The 14,586-nt window shown below is 40.8% G+C and overlaps 1 protein-coding gene across 3 annotated transcripts in view; it reads right to left on the bottom strand.

Annotated features, from left to right (window-relative positions):
* The window catches only part of SCAF4 (SR-related CTD-associated factor 4), a 62,683-nt gene extending 48,097 nt beyond the window's left edge, over positions 1-14,586 (bottom strand). For all 3 annotated transcript variants that reach the window (XM_011954972.1, XM_011954974.1, XM_011954973.1), the window contains exon 1: positions 14,160-14,586. In XM_011954972.1, the coding sequence (XP_011810362.1) occupies positions 14,160-14,189 (30 nt within the window). In that variant the 5' untranslated portion in view covers positions 14,190-14,586. The remainder of the gene's footprint in view (positions 1-14,159) is intronic.

Genomic DNA, 14,586 nt, shown 5'->3' with positions numbered 1-14,586 from the left:
TTCAAACCAGTAATTCTACTTCTGGAAATTTATGTAAGGCAATTATTAGATATTCTCAAATTTTCCACAATGACTATTGAGAAAATAGAGAACTTCATGCTATTAAAAAGATCTGGTAACTATATAAAAATTTCCAAACGCAAGTGGAGGAGAAAAAAAGACAAAGGACTAAAATGTTAACGGTGTTTGAAGGGATTATTTTATTTTCTAATTTAAATTTATCTAACTTGCATTAGTTTTTAAATGAAAAAAATTAAATTAATGGATTTAAAAATGAACTTTAATTTGTATCCGTTTGAGATACATCTTTGTTCAACTTTTGATTATAAATATAACTAAATGATAAAGGAACATGGTTATATAGAATCACCATTATCACATAACTTGTCCACAGAGTAAATCTTGTCTTTGAAGTTGAGTTACTACTGTTTAAATCAGTAACTTGCAAATCTTTAATAAAGCCTTTCAAAATTACTACATTTTTAAATTAAAAAATTAAATTAAAAAACACCCCTCCCAACACATATCCTTACAATAACTGAAGCCCTGTGGATAAAATGAACAACATACACTGTGTCAAAAAAAAAAAAAAAAAAATCTGGGAAATTGCTGCTACACACACACACACACACACACACACACACACATTTTTGAGACAGTTTCACTCTCATTGCCCAGGCTGGAGTGCAATGGTGCGATCTCAGCTCACGGCAACTTACGCCTCCCAGATTCAAGTGATTCTCCTGCCTCAGCCTCCCGAGTAGCTGGATTACAGGCATGTGCCACCATGCCCGGCTAATTTTTTTGTATTTTTAGTAGAGATGGGGTTTCTCCATGTTAGTCAGGCTGGTCTCGAATGCCTGACCTCAGGTGCTCCGCCCACCTCAGCCTCCCAAAGTGCTGTGATTACAGGCGTGAGCCACTACGCCTGGCCTATATATTTTTTAAAACATCTTCATTAAAGAAAGTGTCCCTTTAATTACTGATATATAGCTTACTCCCATATAAATTCCATTTGCTTGTCACAGACTCAAACCTTTTGAAACCTAAACATTTAACCACTTTTCCACTTGCTTAGAGGAAGGTATGAAAACAAGATAAATTTGGCATTGTCAATATGAAATACTCCTAAGGTAGAGAAAATTTACAAAGTTTTTTTTTAGGTACAGATGGGGTTTTGCCATGTTAGCCAGGATGGTTTCAAACTCCTGGCCTCAAGGGATCTGCCAGTCTCAGTCTCCTGGGATTACAGGCGTAAGCCACCTCATCCTGCCCTGAAAAGCTTTTTAGAACAAATAGGGGAAAGATGCGATATCATTTTCCTGCTCCGACTGAGCAGAGTCTTGTTTGAATGTAAACATTACGGCCGGGTGCGGTGGCTCAAGCCTGCAATCCCAGCACTTTGGGAGGCCGAGACGGACGGATCACGAGGTCAGGAGATCGAGACCATCCTGGCTAACACGGTGAAACCCCGTCTCTACAAAAAAATACAAAAAATTAGCCAGGCGAGGTGGCGGGTGCCTGTAGTCCCAGCTACTCGGGAGACTGAGGCAGGAGAATGGTGTAAACCCGGGAGGCGGAGCTTGCAGTGAGCTGAGATCTGGCCACTGCACTCCAGCCTGGGCGACAGAGCGAGACTCTGTCTCAAAAAGAAAAAAAAAAAAAAAAGAATGTAAACATTACAAAACAGTTCCATCTACTTCTGCACAAAATTTACTCTTCAGATTTCAACAGATTCCAAACCAGGTACTTTCATAAGCAACAAAACCACATGATATTCAAATTCAAAGGGTTAAAAAAATTTTCCTACTTCTTCTAAATTTTACTATACCATATTCTCCCACAATCTTGTTGACTTTTCTTCTATTCCAGAATTTAAAGAAATGTTTTACCAAATAAACACATGGAACTGCTAAATTACATTTAATAATAAACATAACATCATTTATAGGTTAACTACTTATATTTCTACGTGCACTAAGAACACTAAGAAAATAGAATATAGGCCAGGAACAGTGGCTCACACCTGTAATCTCAGCACTTTGGGAGGCCGAGGTGGGCGGATCACCTGAGGTCGGGAGTTTGAGACCAGCCTGACCAACATGGAGAAACCCCATCTTTACTAAACATACAAAACTAGCCAGGCATGGTGGCACATGCTTGTAATCCCAGCTACTCAGGAGGCTAAGCCAGGAGAATCACTTGAACCCGGGAGGTGGCGACTGCGGTGAGCCAAGATTGCGCCATTGCACTCCAGCCTGGGCAACAAGAACAAAACTCTGTCTCAAAAAAAAAAGGAAAAGAAAAGAAAACAGAATATAACAGACAATGGTTTAAACTTCATCTGCATTATTTTTCACTATTTAATTGTATCATCGAACCTTTATTCTATTATCATTTACTCCCGGCAGAACTAATTTTCTAAGTATTAATAGTTAATTTCTGAAGACTTACTGTATGAAGTATGTCCTAATGTATTTTCTTTTTTTTTAAGACGGAGTTTCGCTCTTGTTGTCCAGGCTGGAAGGCAATGGCGCGATCTCGGCTCACCACAGCCTCCTCCTCATGGGTCTAAGCGATTCTCCCGCCTCAGCCTCCCAAGTAGCTGGGATTATAGGCATGTGACACCATGCCCGGCTAATTTTGTATTTTTAGTAGAGACAGGGTTTCTCCATGTTGGTCAGGTTGGTCTCGAACTCCTGACCTCAGGTGATCCGCCCTTCTCGGCCCTCAAAGTGCTGGATTACAGGCGTGAGCCACCGCGCCCGGCCATGTATTCTTAATTTTACACTGCCTCCCTTACAATTTCCCAGGGTTTACCCTTCACTCAGACTTTCCACTTTTTGAATCAAGGCTATATACCTCACGAAGGCTTTTAACCCTACTGGTTCCAGCTTATCACATTAGGTCATTTTCCAAATGTACTTCCCAAATCAATCCACAACTTCTTCCTTTTCACTAGCTTGAAAGACAGGTCAGGAGGTGATTTTAAGAAATGCCAAATGTTTTTTATCCATGCCTTTGCTCTACTTTAGCAGCACAGGTGCCATATTTAAACATCACATTTATTGTGTCTCACTGATGAACTTCTTTCTGGTCTCCCTCCCCTCACAATTGGCTATTAAATATTTTTGTGAATTAAATACTTCTTCCTAGTCATCAATACAAGAAATAAAAATTGATTCCAGGATATAAAATCATTTAATTGGAAAACAATTTTAATCTTAGCATTTATAAAATCCTTAATGAGTTAAAATTTTTAATTGAGTATAAACCGGTTAAAGGAATAGACACCTTCAGTTTTAAACATTGATTACATTTACCGCATTACTGTGGGTGGCTCAAAAATTTAACCAAACCTTGTTATTCTTAAACTGTGACAAGTCTTTTCAAAAGTATACATTATTTTGATAGTTATCACTTGCTACCATGCTTCAGATGTACAAAAGCTGTTCACTGAGTCTTCTCCCCATATAAATAGTGCATTAGATAAGGATTCACTGCTCAGAAACTTCACAGCAGCCATGTGGGGCTGTGGACTAGACTCAGATGGGCTCTGAAAGGAACTGAGTCAAATCTCAGAACTGTTACTTTCACACTGTGTGACCTCAGACCATTCACCAAACTTCTCTAGTTTCCTTACCTTTAAAATGAAAAGAATGCAAAGACATGTACACAACACCTAACTCATTAGCCAGCACCTGGTTATTTAATGGGCAAATGCAGGAAGGATTCTTTTAGTCCTTCCCTTGAACTGTTCCTACCGGATTACTCCTTAAAATAGTATGTCAAAACTAAACCTATCCTTTGAACAAACTTAGGATTCGGGATCAACAAAATAATTTACAGAGCCATGCAGAGGCTACTGGATATTATTTTCATCTTGATAGAAAATTAGATAAGGCAAGTAAACAACAAAATGGTTATGATACAACCTGACATTTTTTGTGTATTTTACAACAGCTTTGCAATTTTATATACCATAAAACCCATCCATTTAAAATGTACAGTTCAGTGGTTTTTGGTACATTCAAGAGTTGTGCACCCATTAATACTTTATAGAGTATTTTCATCACCACCAAAACAAATCCCATCCCCATTACCAGTCACTCTCCATTGCTCCTTTTGCTCTCTGCCAGCCAATAATCTACTTTCCATCTCTACGGGTTTGCTTTATAAAATATATCCCTATCTGGACTTATTTCAACTGATCCCCAAACTTGGCTGCCCTATCTAAAGTGATTTATCATTCAGCATCTCTTAATTAAGATAAACTAAGTCACATATGGCCATTAAAGTTTAAAGACTGTTATATATTTCTTAAAGGGTTTAAAAGGGATATCACAGTAATTTTTGGTACTAAAGGTTTCCTTTAAGCAGGGTATTATAATTCTACTTTAACTGAAAGTGAAAAGGAGGAAATATAAAGGAACACTCATGATAGAATGCATTAAGATATATTGGGCATATTGCAGAGGGAGACTTCATAGACTAGTGGATTGGTCAACTATTGCTCTTTAATGCAACTGCATACCTAGAGTGAGGCAAGGGGAGCAGTCCACCCAGGTGCAGGCAGTAAGTGGGTGAACCATCAAGACTAAATAACATAGCAAGACTTTGATTTTGTTCTTTTATCACCATCAAGCATGAAAATTTTTTTTTTTTTTTAAGATGGAATCTTGCTCTATTGCCCAGCCCAGGCTGGAGTGCAATGGCACGATCTGAGGCTCCTTGCAACCTCCACCTCCCGGGTTCAAGTGATCCTCCTGCCTCCTGAGTAGCTGGGATTACAGGCATGAGCTACCACACCCAGTTAATTTTTTATTTTTAGTACAGAGAGGGTTTCTTAATGTTTAGCCTCCCAAAGTGCTGGGATTACAGGCGTGAGCCACCGCGCCTAGCCTGAGCACAGGCAATTCTAAGTAACACCAGGGATAAAATATATCACCCCCAAAATATTTTGGCAATACTCTTAAGGGGTTGCTGTGGTTACTACTGAGTTTTAACAACATATAAATATCAAATCTGCACATTTTTATTACATACCCTTTAATAGGCAATCCATCTTAATTGGAAGTTTATTAGGAAATCCCCCAGTTACATAGTCAGTTTTTGCAGATTTGATATACCTGTTCATTTGGAGAGTAAGTACAAAAAGGTTCAGGATAGCTTCAGCTCCCCTCAGGCTCAGCATGACTCCAATCCTATTGTACCTATATACATTCCTGTGTTTAAATAGTATATTCAAAATTACAGCTGTGTCCAATTTTTCTTTCCTGAGATGTATTTTTTTCTGGCATAAATATTTACAAACAGCCAGAATCAGCCTCAAACAAATATAAAGATAAATATAATAAAACTTTAAAAGTGAAGACCCATGAACAAGAATCATAAAGATGCCATCACTAAGGAACAAAGTACAAGGAAGCTGTATTTCCTTGTATGTGAATATCAAAAGTGGTTATCAAATATTATAGACATTTACATTGAATTTTTAGGTGATAACCATTTCAGTAAAATTTTGACTGAGGCATTTCAAAGTTATTACACTCAAGGCCGGGTGCGGTGGCTCACGCCTGTAATTCCAGCACTTTGGGAGGCTGAGGCAGGTGGATCATGAGGTCAGGAGTTTAAGACCCAGCCTGACCAACATGGTGAAACCCCGTCTCTACTAAAAATACAAAAATTAGCCAGGTGTGGTGGCGCATGCCTATAATCCCAGCTACTCAGGAGGCTGAGGCAGGGAAACCACTTGAACCCAGGAGGAGGAGGTTGCAGTGAGCTGAGATTGTGCCACTGTACTCCAGTCTGGGCAACAGAGCAAGACTCCATCTAAAAAACAAGAAAGTCATTACACTCAGTGCTGAAAAAAATACGTGGATAGTATTGTGATTTATAGAATTTATTGTGAACTGTGTTTATAAATCACTGCCAAACACAGTATTATGTTTAAAACTTCGTATTTGTGTATGTGTTGCTGTATATACAACATTTTGTAATTAAAATTAATTAAAAGTGCTCTTAACTGTGGGTGAAAACAGATGAATAAATCTGGTTGTAACTGTCTACTGAACACAAATATGTGAACATCAATTTTAACAGTCACTGACAAATCTGCCTAAGACTTTTAAAGAAACTGGCCAGCGTGGCCAACATGGTGAAACGCCGTCCCTACTAAAAATACAAAAATTGGCCGGGCCTGGTAGCGTGTGCCCGTAATTTCAGCTACTAGGCAGGGCTGAGGCAGGAGAACTGCTTGAACCCAGGAAATGGAGGTTGCAATGTGCCGAGATTGTGCCACTGCACTCCAGCCTGGGTGACGGGCAATACTCCGCCTCAAAAACAAAACAAAAACAAAAAAAACCTCTAATATTTGTATTCATTGTTGTGACATATCCGTATGCAGGTAAGTTTTTCCACTATTTCAAAAAACATATATTAACGCAATTTAAAAGTCTGGTATGATTTATATGTAGTATGTGTGTGGTGGGTGTGTGTGCGTGCGCACATACAGTTCAAGTTTCCTTTCTGGCCATTTCCATTATTCATTTCATGATTATTTCTGAAAATAATTTTGCTCCACAAAAAAGGGTGTGTTTAAAAAAAGTCTGCTCTGGATGTCAAATATGCTAGCTACACCACTGCTCTTTGGTCTCTTCCAACTGGGATCACTGACCCACATGGATTTATACCAAGAATCACCAATTATCCAAGCACAAATTATAACTTTCAAGAGGTATTTGGACGGCCATCCTCCTTTCACTGAGCCCTGCTGTTCTCCTCTACCCCCTAGTGAAAACCCAGGCTTCTAATTCTTAACTCCACTCCTGAATTACATTGGTTTTCTTCCTGAATTTACTAATCTGGTATAGTGCACTTTACTGGAATATCAGGCTTCTGTATACTTATCTATGTCTTCAAAAGCACCAATAAAAAGCTCAAACTACTCAGTAATTAAATGTAATCAAAAAACCATGCAAACATTGAACAGGATGAAGGCGATCAGGCTATAATAAATTATAATATTGTTTGTAAAATCTCTTGTAGTTCTCAAAATCACAGCAGCACAGTATTAATTACTCTTAATAGTAACACAGAAATGTAGACATGTCTCTCCTAAGCTCTCAACAGATCCTGGTAAGGACTATTCTAACGCAAATTTAACTATTACCCACCTCTATATTTTCTGTGGTTTGACAGAAACATAATACTAATAAATAACCATGTTACCAAAATTTTGAACTGTTAATAGGTAAGCTGCTTATTCTGCTATATACCTGACAACACAGTGTAGTTTTCAGCTTATGAAAGTTGTATGCTGTTGCTCTGAAGTGTGCTAAAAAAGGATTTGGCATATTGTCTCAACAAATGTTATGAATAACAGTAAAGGTTCATTACTTACGTAACATTTTTTTCCCTACTATGTTATCAAGGTGTATTTCAAATGAGATTTGAACGTGTGCAGATATATACAGAAAAGTTACTTTGAATTCTGAAGTAAATTATATTTACTTGTGCTCCATGACACAAAACAACCTACAATTTTTACAGTGGCTTCCTATGTGGTAAATAAAACAAACAAAAAAACCCCAAAAAACACTACCAATTGTGTCATCTCTCTAGTAGGTACAGTTTTAACCGGAATTCTGTTTCACAAGGTTTAGAAACCAACCTTTCCATTATTCTAATTGTTCTCTGAATCAATTCCTTAGGTGTTCATGTAATTTTTTCTGAAACAAAATACTAGACGAAATGATAGACTAGCGAGGGAAATACTTACAACAAGAACATCAATGATAAACCCCACTACAGAAAGCTCTGAAGAATCACTTTATCGCAATCACTACAAAGCCAGACCAATACCCTTGTCAGAGACTAAGAATTCCCTGGGTAAAGAAAGTAGAGAAAAAAAACTACGTATAACCAACTTTCAACATTCAAAAACTCCTGGGGTAACAGCACAACATGGTCAACTTTGGCAAGGGAAATCTCCAACTTTACTGCCAATAATCGACCTAGTTCTCTACATCTTTTCCATACAGTAAAGAACTTTGACCCCTCTATCTATATATCTTTACATAAACGTCTCAGAAATGATCAAACCCCAAACATTAATACTACAGGTGAAAAAAATACTTAATAAGGCATCCCCATCAGGTGAACTAAATTCTAGAAGACAATCATCCCTAGTAATCAACAACAGTCATACAGAACAATTTGCAGTGAGAATAAGAAGTAGCAAGCTCCCCACTACGATGCAAAACTCAACTCTTCCTTCAGAACATGACTGACAGCCCAACAGGATAAGTGTACCAATGTCAATTCGTACATTAAGTATTCATAAAGCTTAATTTATGTCCAACTTTAAAGATAACCATGAATATACAAGTATTTGCATTTTTTTCTATGCCGCAAAGTAGCATTATATGCATAGCACCTCAGCACTGCAGTTCTCAAAAAGTAATCTAAGGACCTTTGATAGGTCTGAGTCCCTTTCATCAGAACTGTTTTCATATGAATACTAAGATATTTCTTACCTTTTTGTTCGTTTTCTCAGAAGTATGTAGCAGTATATTCCAGAGGCTACCTGATGTGTGCTATTGCAACAGACTGAATGAAAAAGTGGAATGAGGATGCAGGTTTTATTAAACCAAAGTTTAAATGAGATGTGCAAAAATGTAAAATGATGTGACTCTTACTAATTTGTTTTAGAAATGTTACTTTTCTCATTAAAAATGTTATTTATGCTAACATATTGTAATAAGTTTTTTTTAGTAAATTAATAAACACTTGCATTTCTCAGTTTAAATTTCTAATATGGTAAATATCAATAAATATAATAACCAACAGATACAAAAGCTCTCTGTGGTCCTTAACTTTTAAGAATTTAAAAGGATCTAGCCAGGCGTGGTGGCTCACGCCTGCAATCCCAGCACTTTTAGGAGGCTAAGGTGGGCTAACCACTTGAGCTCAGAGGCTCGAGACCAGCTTGGGCAACAGAGCAAACCCCATGTCTACATAAAAAATAGAAAAATCAGCCAGGCATGGTGACAGAGGTTTGTAGTCCCAACTACTTGGGAGGCTGAGACAGGAGGATGGCTTGAGCCCAGGAGGTGGAGGTTGCAATGGGTGGAGTTCGTGCCACTGCCCTCTAGTCTGAACCACAGAGCCAGACACTGTCTCATAAAACAAATAAATGGGTTTAAAACCAAAAAGTTTGAGAATAGCTGTCCCACAGAAATTCCTACACGTGTACAGACAGACATGTTTGAAAAGTTCATTTCAGCCTGTCAGCAAAATGTTAACTAAATCTTAATAGTATTAATATTTGAGCAAACAAAAAAAAAGCAGGTCAAAGCTGCAGTAAGCCATGCTGGCGCCACTACACTCCAGTATCAAACACAGAATATTACATATTGTTTATGGACCACAGAGATTAATACTAAATTATCTGATTGTCTCTCCTGCAAATGGGAGGAGAGTTGGGGTTGGAGTGAGGATGAAAGGAAGACTTTACATTTTATTTTTAAATTAAAAACACAAAATAGTAACAACTGTATATTCTTAACTGTTTTATTTTCTCTGCACTATTTTTCTACTTTTTTTTTGAGATGGACTCTCGCACTGTTGCCCGAGCTGGAGTGCAGTGGCCTAATCTCGGTTCACTGCAACCTCCGCCTCCAGGGTTCAAGCGATTCTCCTACCTCAGCCTCCCGAGTAGCTGGGATTACAGGCGCCTACCACGAGGCCCACCTAATTTTTCGTATTTTTAGTAGAGACAGGGTTTCACCATGTTGACCAGGCTGGTCTCTAACTTCCGACCTCGTGATTCACCCACCTTGGCCCCCCAAAGTGCTGGAATTACAGGTGTATGCCACTGTGCCTGGACTATTTTTGTACTTTAAGTGTCTTAAAACTGCAGATGATGCAAAAAAAAAGTGGGGGGGGGCAAGATATAATTCTTCAGGAGGTAGGCAAAATGGGTTAAAGACTAAAAATACAGTCAATGGGTTAAAAAATACAATTCGGCTGGGCGCAGTGGCTCACGCGTGTAATCCCAGCACTTTGGGAGGCCAGGAGGGCGGATCACGAGGTCAAGAGATCAAGGCCATCCTGGCCAACATGGTGAAACCCCATCTCTACTAAAAATACAAAAATTAGCTGGGCGTGGTGGTACACTCTTGTAGTCCCAGCTACTCGGAAGGCTGAGGTAGGAGAATCGCTTGAACCCAGGAGGTGGAGGTTGCAGTGAGCTGAGATTGCGCCACTGCATTCCAGCCGGGCGATAGAGTGAGTCTCCGTCTCAAAAAAAAAAAACCTACAAACTTTAGCAAATTCTTCATAATTCAGAAGTGTATAAACTATACAACAGACACCACTAAGTATTAGCCATAATTGACAACTGAATCTTTTTCACTCATCTTTTCATCTTTCACAACACTTAATACATGTCTTGCCATAAAAGTTCTCCACATATTCTGTTAAATGGGTATCTTTAATAACCTCATCTTTATCTTCCTTTCCTTCTTTGAGATGGACGTCTTTTACCTGTGCTTCTGATTTGTCCCACGTCTCTTATCCACAATTTTGCTTCAAGTTAGCCATTCCCACTCTTGCTGGTAAACTATGCTTTTCTACACTCCCTTCCTTGAAAATGCTAAAGCCTCTACTCCCATCTAAGAGACTAGGGATTCAACACTACTAACTAAAGCTAAAGCCTTATATATATTATAAACGAATGTACTGCCTATCACCAGTGCCTAGTACATTGTTAACCGCCCTTCCCTCATCCTTAAGCAACGTTTCCCTCTAATCCCTCAAAACCAAATCTCTAAAGACTACTTTACACTAGCTACCTCTATTTCCTTATCGCCCATCACCATTCAACCCTAAATTTCAAATCCTGTTACCCTCAAACATTTCAGTGGCCAAGTCCCCTCATACTATACGAAATATTATCTTCAGTGCAGAGATCCGAGTTCAAATCCTAGTTCTGCCATTAACTAGCAATATGCCCTTGGGGGAGTTATTATTTACTATAATTTCTTGGAAAATCAGTTTCCTCATCTGTAATTGGACTCTATGCAGAGTTGTGGGAATACATATTAAATTAGACATGTGTACATATAAGGTGCCTGACATGCCATTGATCTTATATTAATTCCTTTTGTTCCCCCTTTCAATTTTCCCCCACCTTTTCCATCTGAACTCCTAGATGTCTCCCTCTATCTCCTAGTTGCTTCCAAGTTTAAGTCCTATAAGCCCAACTGCTTGCCAAAAATTTCCACATGATTGTTCCACAATTAACTCAAATTCAACCTGTTCAAAAATCAAACACATTTTCTTCTCTACTAAGTAGGCTTTTGATGACTTGTGTTAAGGGTTATCACCATTAAGGGTTATCACCACTCTCTCAGCCCTTAGGATGTGGGAACAAAAGGTGCTTATAAACCTATCAGATGCCAAGGTCCATGGATTCTTTTGGCCCACATCCTTTCTCTACTCTCCATTCCCACTATACACTTGCCAAGTTCAGGTTTTACTTATATTTCCTACTAAGTCTCTGCCTTCTATAATACATGCCACTATGAACAAAACCGTTTTGATTACATTATCCCACTGCTTAAAACCTTCAATGTTTACCTACAGCCTAAAAATGAAATTCAAACACATTAGGCAAACATGAAACTTGTCAGGCCCAAAATACTTTAGCATCCTTACTTTCCAGTAGCCTTCAGAATCAAAATAACTCACTTTTCAGCACTACTGCCCTTCGATCACTGCTTCCTGCATCTCCTGAAATCCTAAAATGTATACCTGCTCCTCTTCCCAAGCCTTCACTGATCTCCAAAGGCTATGCCACACTGCAATGGAAGGATCCCAAAGGAAGCTGTTCTACCCACATCATATTAAAGTTATTCGTCTAAGTCTTATGTCCTCTATTGGATTAAACTTTTAGGTGACTGAGAAGCTTGGTAGCCCTACAGTACTCAGGACGTGGCTGTGCAGGTGAGCAGGCACTCAGAAGTTTAAGTGAAGAGAGATTTGAGAGATTCAAGATTATATGGGGAATGAATCAAGAACATTTCATGAATGGGGAGAAATAGCTGAGAAGCACTACAAATCAAGTAGGCACAGTAAGATGAATTTTAAAGTCAGATTAATTTCTCTAGAAGAGTTTTAATTTAGAGTTGGCATTCTTTGCAGTTCATAAAGACTAGGAATAGAACTGAAATGAACTGGAAAATGAACAATGATAAGAAAATGCTCATTTTGCACATTTAAAAAGGTCAAGTATCACTTCCCTTTTTCAAGGAATCAATACCATTCCTAACTTTGGTTTTTCAAAGTAAAAATTACTGATAGTGCCTTTTCAGGATTAATAGAAAATACTTTGCTTAACAATGTGCTTGATGTCAACTTCCATAACGCCTGAATCAGAATACTTCTGATCTTAAGAATAAACTAAAAAATCCTCTTCTTTCATCAAAAACATTCATTCTTCCGATTCTGAAATAAATTTTTAAAATACACATTCACTGTTGGCAGAAAAATGTACTTGAAATATTTTAACTATTGTTGTGCCATTTGTTTTAATTCTCCTTCAACAATTATTTGCAAGGCACCTGTTTTGACTGGGAGAGGAGAGAGAAAAGAACAGAAACTTCCTGCCCTCATGGAGCCTGGAGTCAACATTTCAGTGAATTCTACCTTCAGAAAACAATCAATTTCCAACCCTGACATAGTTGGAGCATTATCACAAATTCTCTGGCGATCAAAAACTAGGACATATTATTTTTATTGTTTTGAAAATCATCACTACTGAACTTTCACAAGACACTGTCCATTACCAGTTGCAACTACTGCAGTTAGGGCATTTTATTTACCCATCAATTGAAGAAAATCATTTTTAGGGTAACTTATACGGCAATAAATTGTCTCAACTGCAGTGTAATTGGAGAGTCCCATATATCATAGCACCGCAAATCTAAAGGAAAGTTATCGCACCATAATTGTTACAAGTAAACCTACAAAATCTGTGAGATGCAGCACGTTTTTAATGCCACATCCACACATCTCGAACTACTACATTTGATTTTTCAATGTTGCTTTATCTTTGGTACTTGGAAAGGGAAGACAATACAGCTCAACCCATGACAATAGTTCCCATTCTGTAACCGCATTTTAAATCATCAATAGCCAAGTCTCCTCCTCCCAAATCGATTCTGACAAATAGGATGTATGGACTCTACACTCCAAAAGCAACACCTGGAATGATCAGAGAAACAACTAGAGAACTTTAAGGCCGCAGGCAGCTTTGTTCCCGGTTTGGAGAGGTTTTCACATGTAAATGTCCTCGTAGAAGGGAGCCGAGGATTAACTACCTCGGGAGGGGGTGCGAGGGTAGGGAACTGGAGCACAACGCCAGCCTTCTAGCGGACTAAGGCGGAGCGAATACTCTTCTCTCCCATTCAACTTTTTAGGCGTCACGTTGGGGCCATAGAGCCTATAAGAGGGTTATGTTCACGACTTTAAATTATTATAACGAGCCACCCCCTCTCCGTTTATTAGCCCTATTTCCCAAGTGCGTGAATCTCGGAGAAGGGGGAATGAACACCCTCTCCAACTCCTCCCAGACCCGGGATCAGAGTCCAGTCGTCGACGCGCCGCGGCCTGAGCAACAGGAGTGCTGAAGCCACCGCTCCGCCAGCCCCACGACCGGCAGATGCTCCCGTTCCCCCGCCCCCAACCCCACGCGCCCGCCCGCGCTTCTTTCTTAGCCCCTTGCGGGCTCCCGGCACTGCGAACCCAACAACGGGGCTCGCGGAGCAGACAGCGAGGGCGCCCGGACCCAAAAAAGGGACAAGTTAGAGGAACGGGCACAGACTTGGGCTAGGGGAGGCCGCAAGGGGGCGAGGGGGGAAGCCCGAGGTCGCCGTCCGGGGGTGGGCAGTGGGGGGAGGGGTGCGGGGTCAGTTCCTGTGGTCGCCGCGACCTCTCCCGGGCCACAGGCCCCGCTCCGTGCAGGCCCCGCCGCCCCGGAACCGGGGCAGGAAGCGTCCCCACCCGGACCAAAGCTTTAAACCTCAGGCGACGGGAGAAACGGGCCCCGGCTCCCGCAGCAGGCCCGGCACCCCCCTGCCCCGAGCACCCCTTACCTCCTGGTTGAAGGCGTTGACGGCGTCCATGTTCGCGCTGCGGCGGCGGCGGCTGTTCCGGGCCCGCCGGTCACATAGACCTCGCGCCGCGGCGGAGCGGGGCTGGGAAACCAGCCGGGCCTGGTGGCTGGGGGGAGGCGACGAGCGGCGGAGCCCGAGGCCCGGGCAGGAAGAGGCTGCTGCCGAAGCGGCGAGGCGGGCGGCCGAGGCAGAGGCGGAGAGGTGGCGGGCCCCCTCTCAGTCCCGTTCGCAGGATGAGGAAAAGGAGGCGGCGGCAGCGCCGGTCTTCAACATGTCCGTTTGGTGGTGGCGGCTGCGCTCTGCGTCTCGCTGACACGGCCCCCCGCGCCCTCACGCACTGGCTCACACTGGCCCGGCCGGCGAGCGGGCGGGCCTCTCTTTCCCTCTTTCCAGCGGGATGGCGGCA

This window comes from Colobus angolensis, unplaced genomic scaffold (genome assembly GCF_000951035.1).
Source record: "Colobus angolensis palliatus isolate OR3802 unplaced genomic scaffold, Cang.pa_1.0 Scaffold390, whole genome shotgun sequence".
NCBI lineage: Eukaryota > Metazoa > Chordata > Mammalia > Primates > Cercopithecidae > Colobus > Colobus angolensis.
The sequence above is the reverse complement of the archived record's forward strand: the minus strand, read 5'-3'. Positions and strand labels throughout refer to the sequence as shown.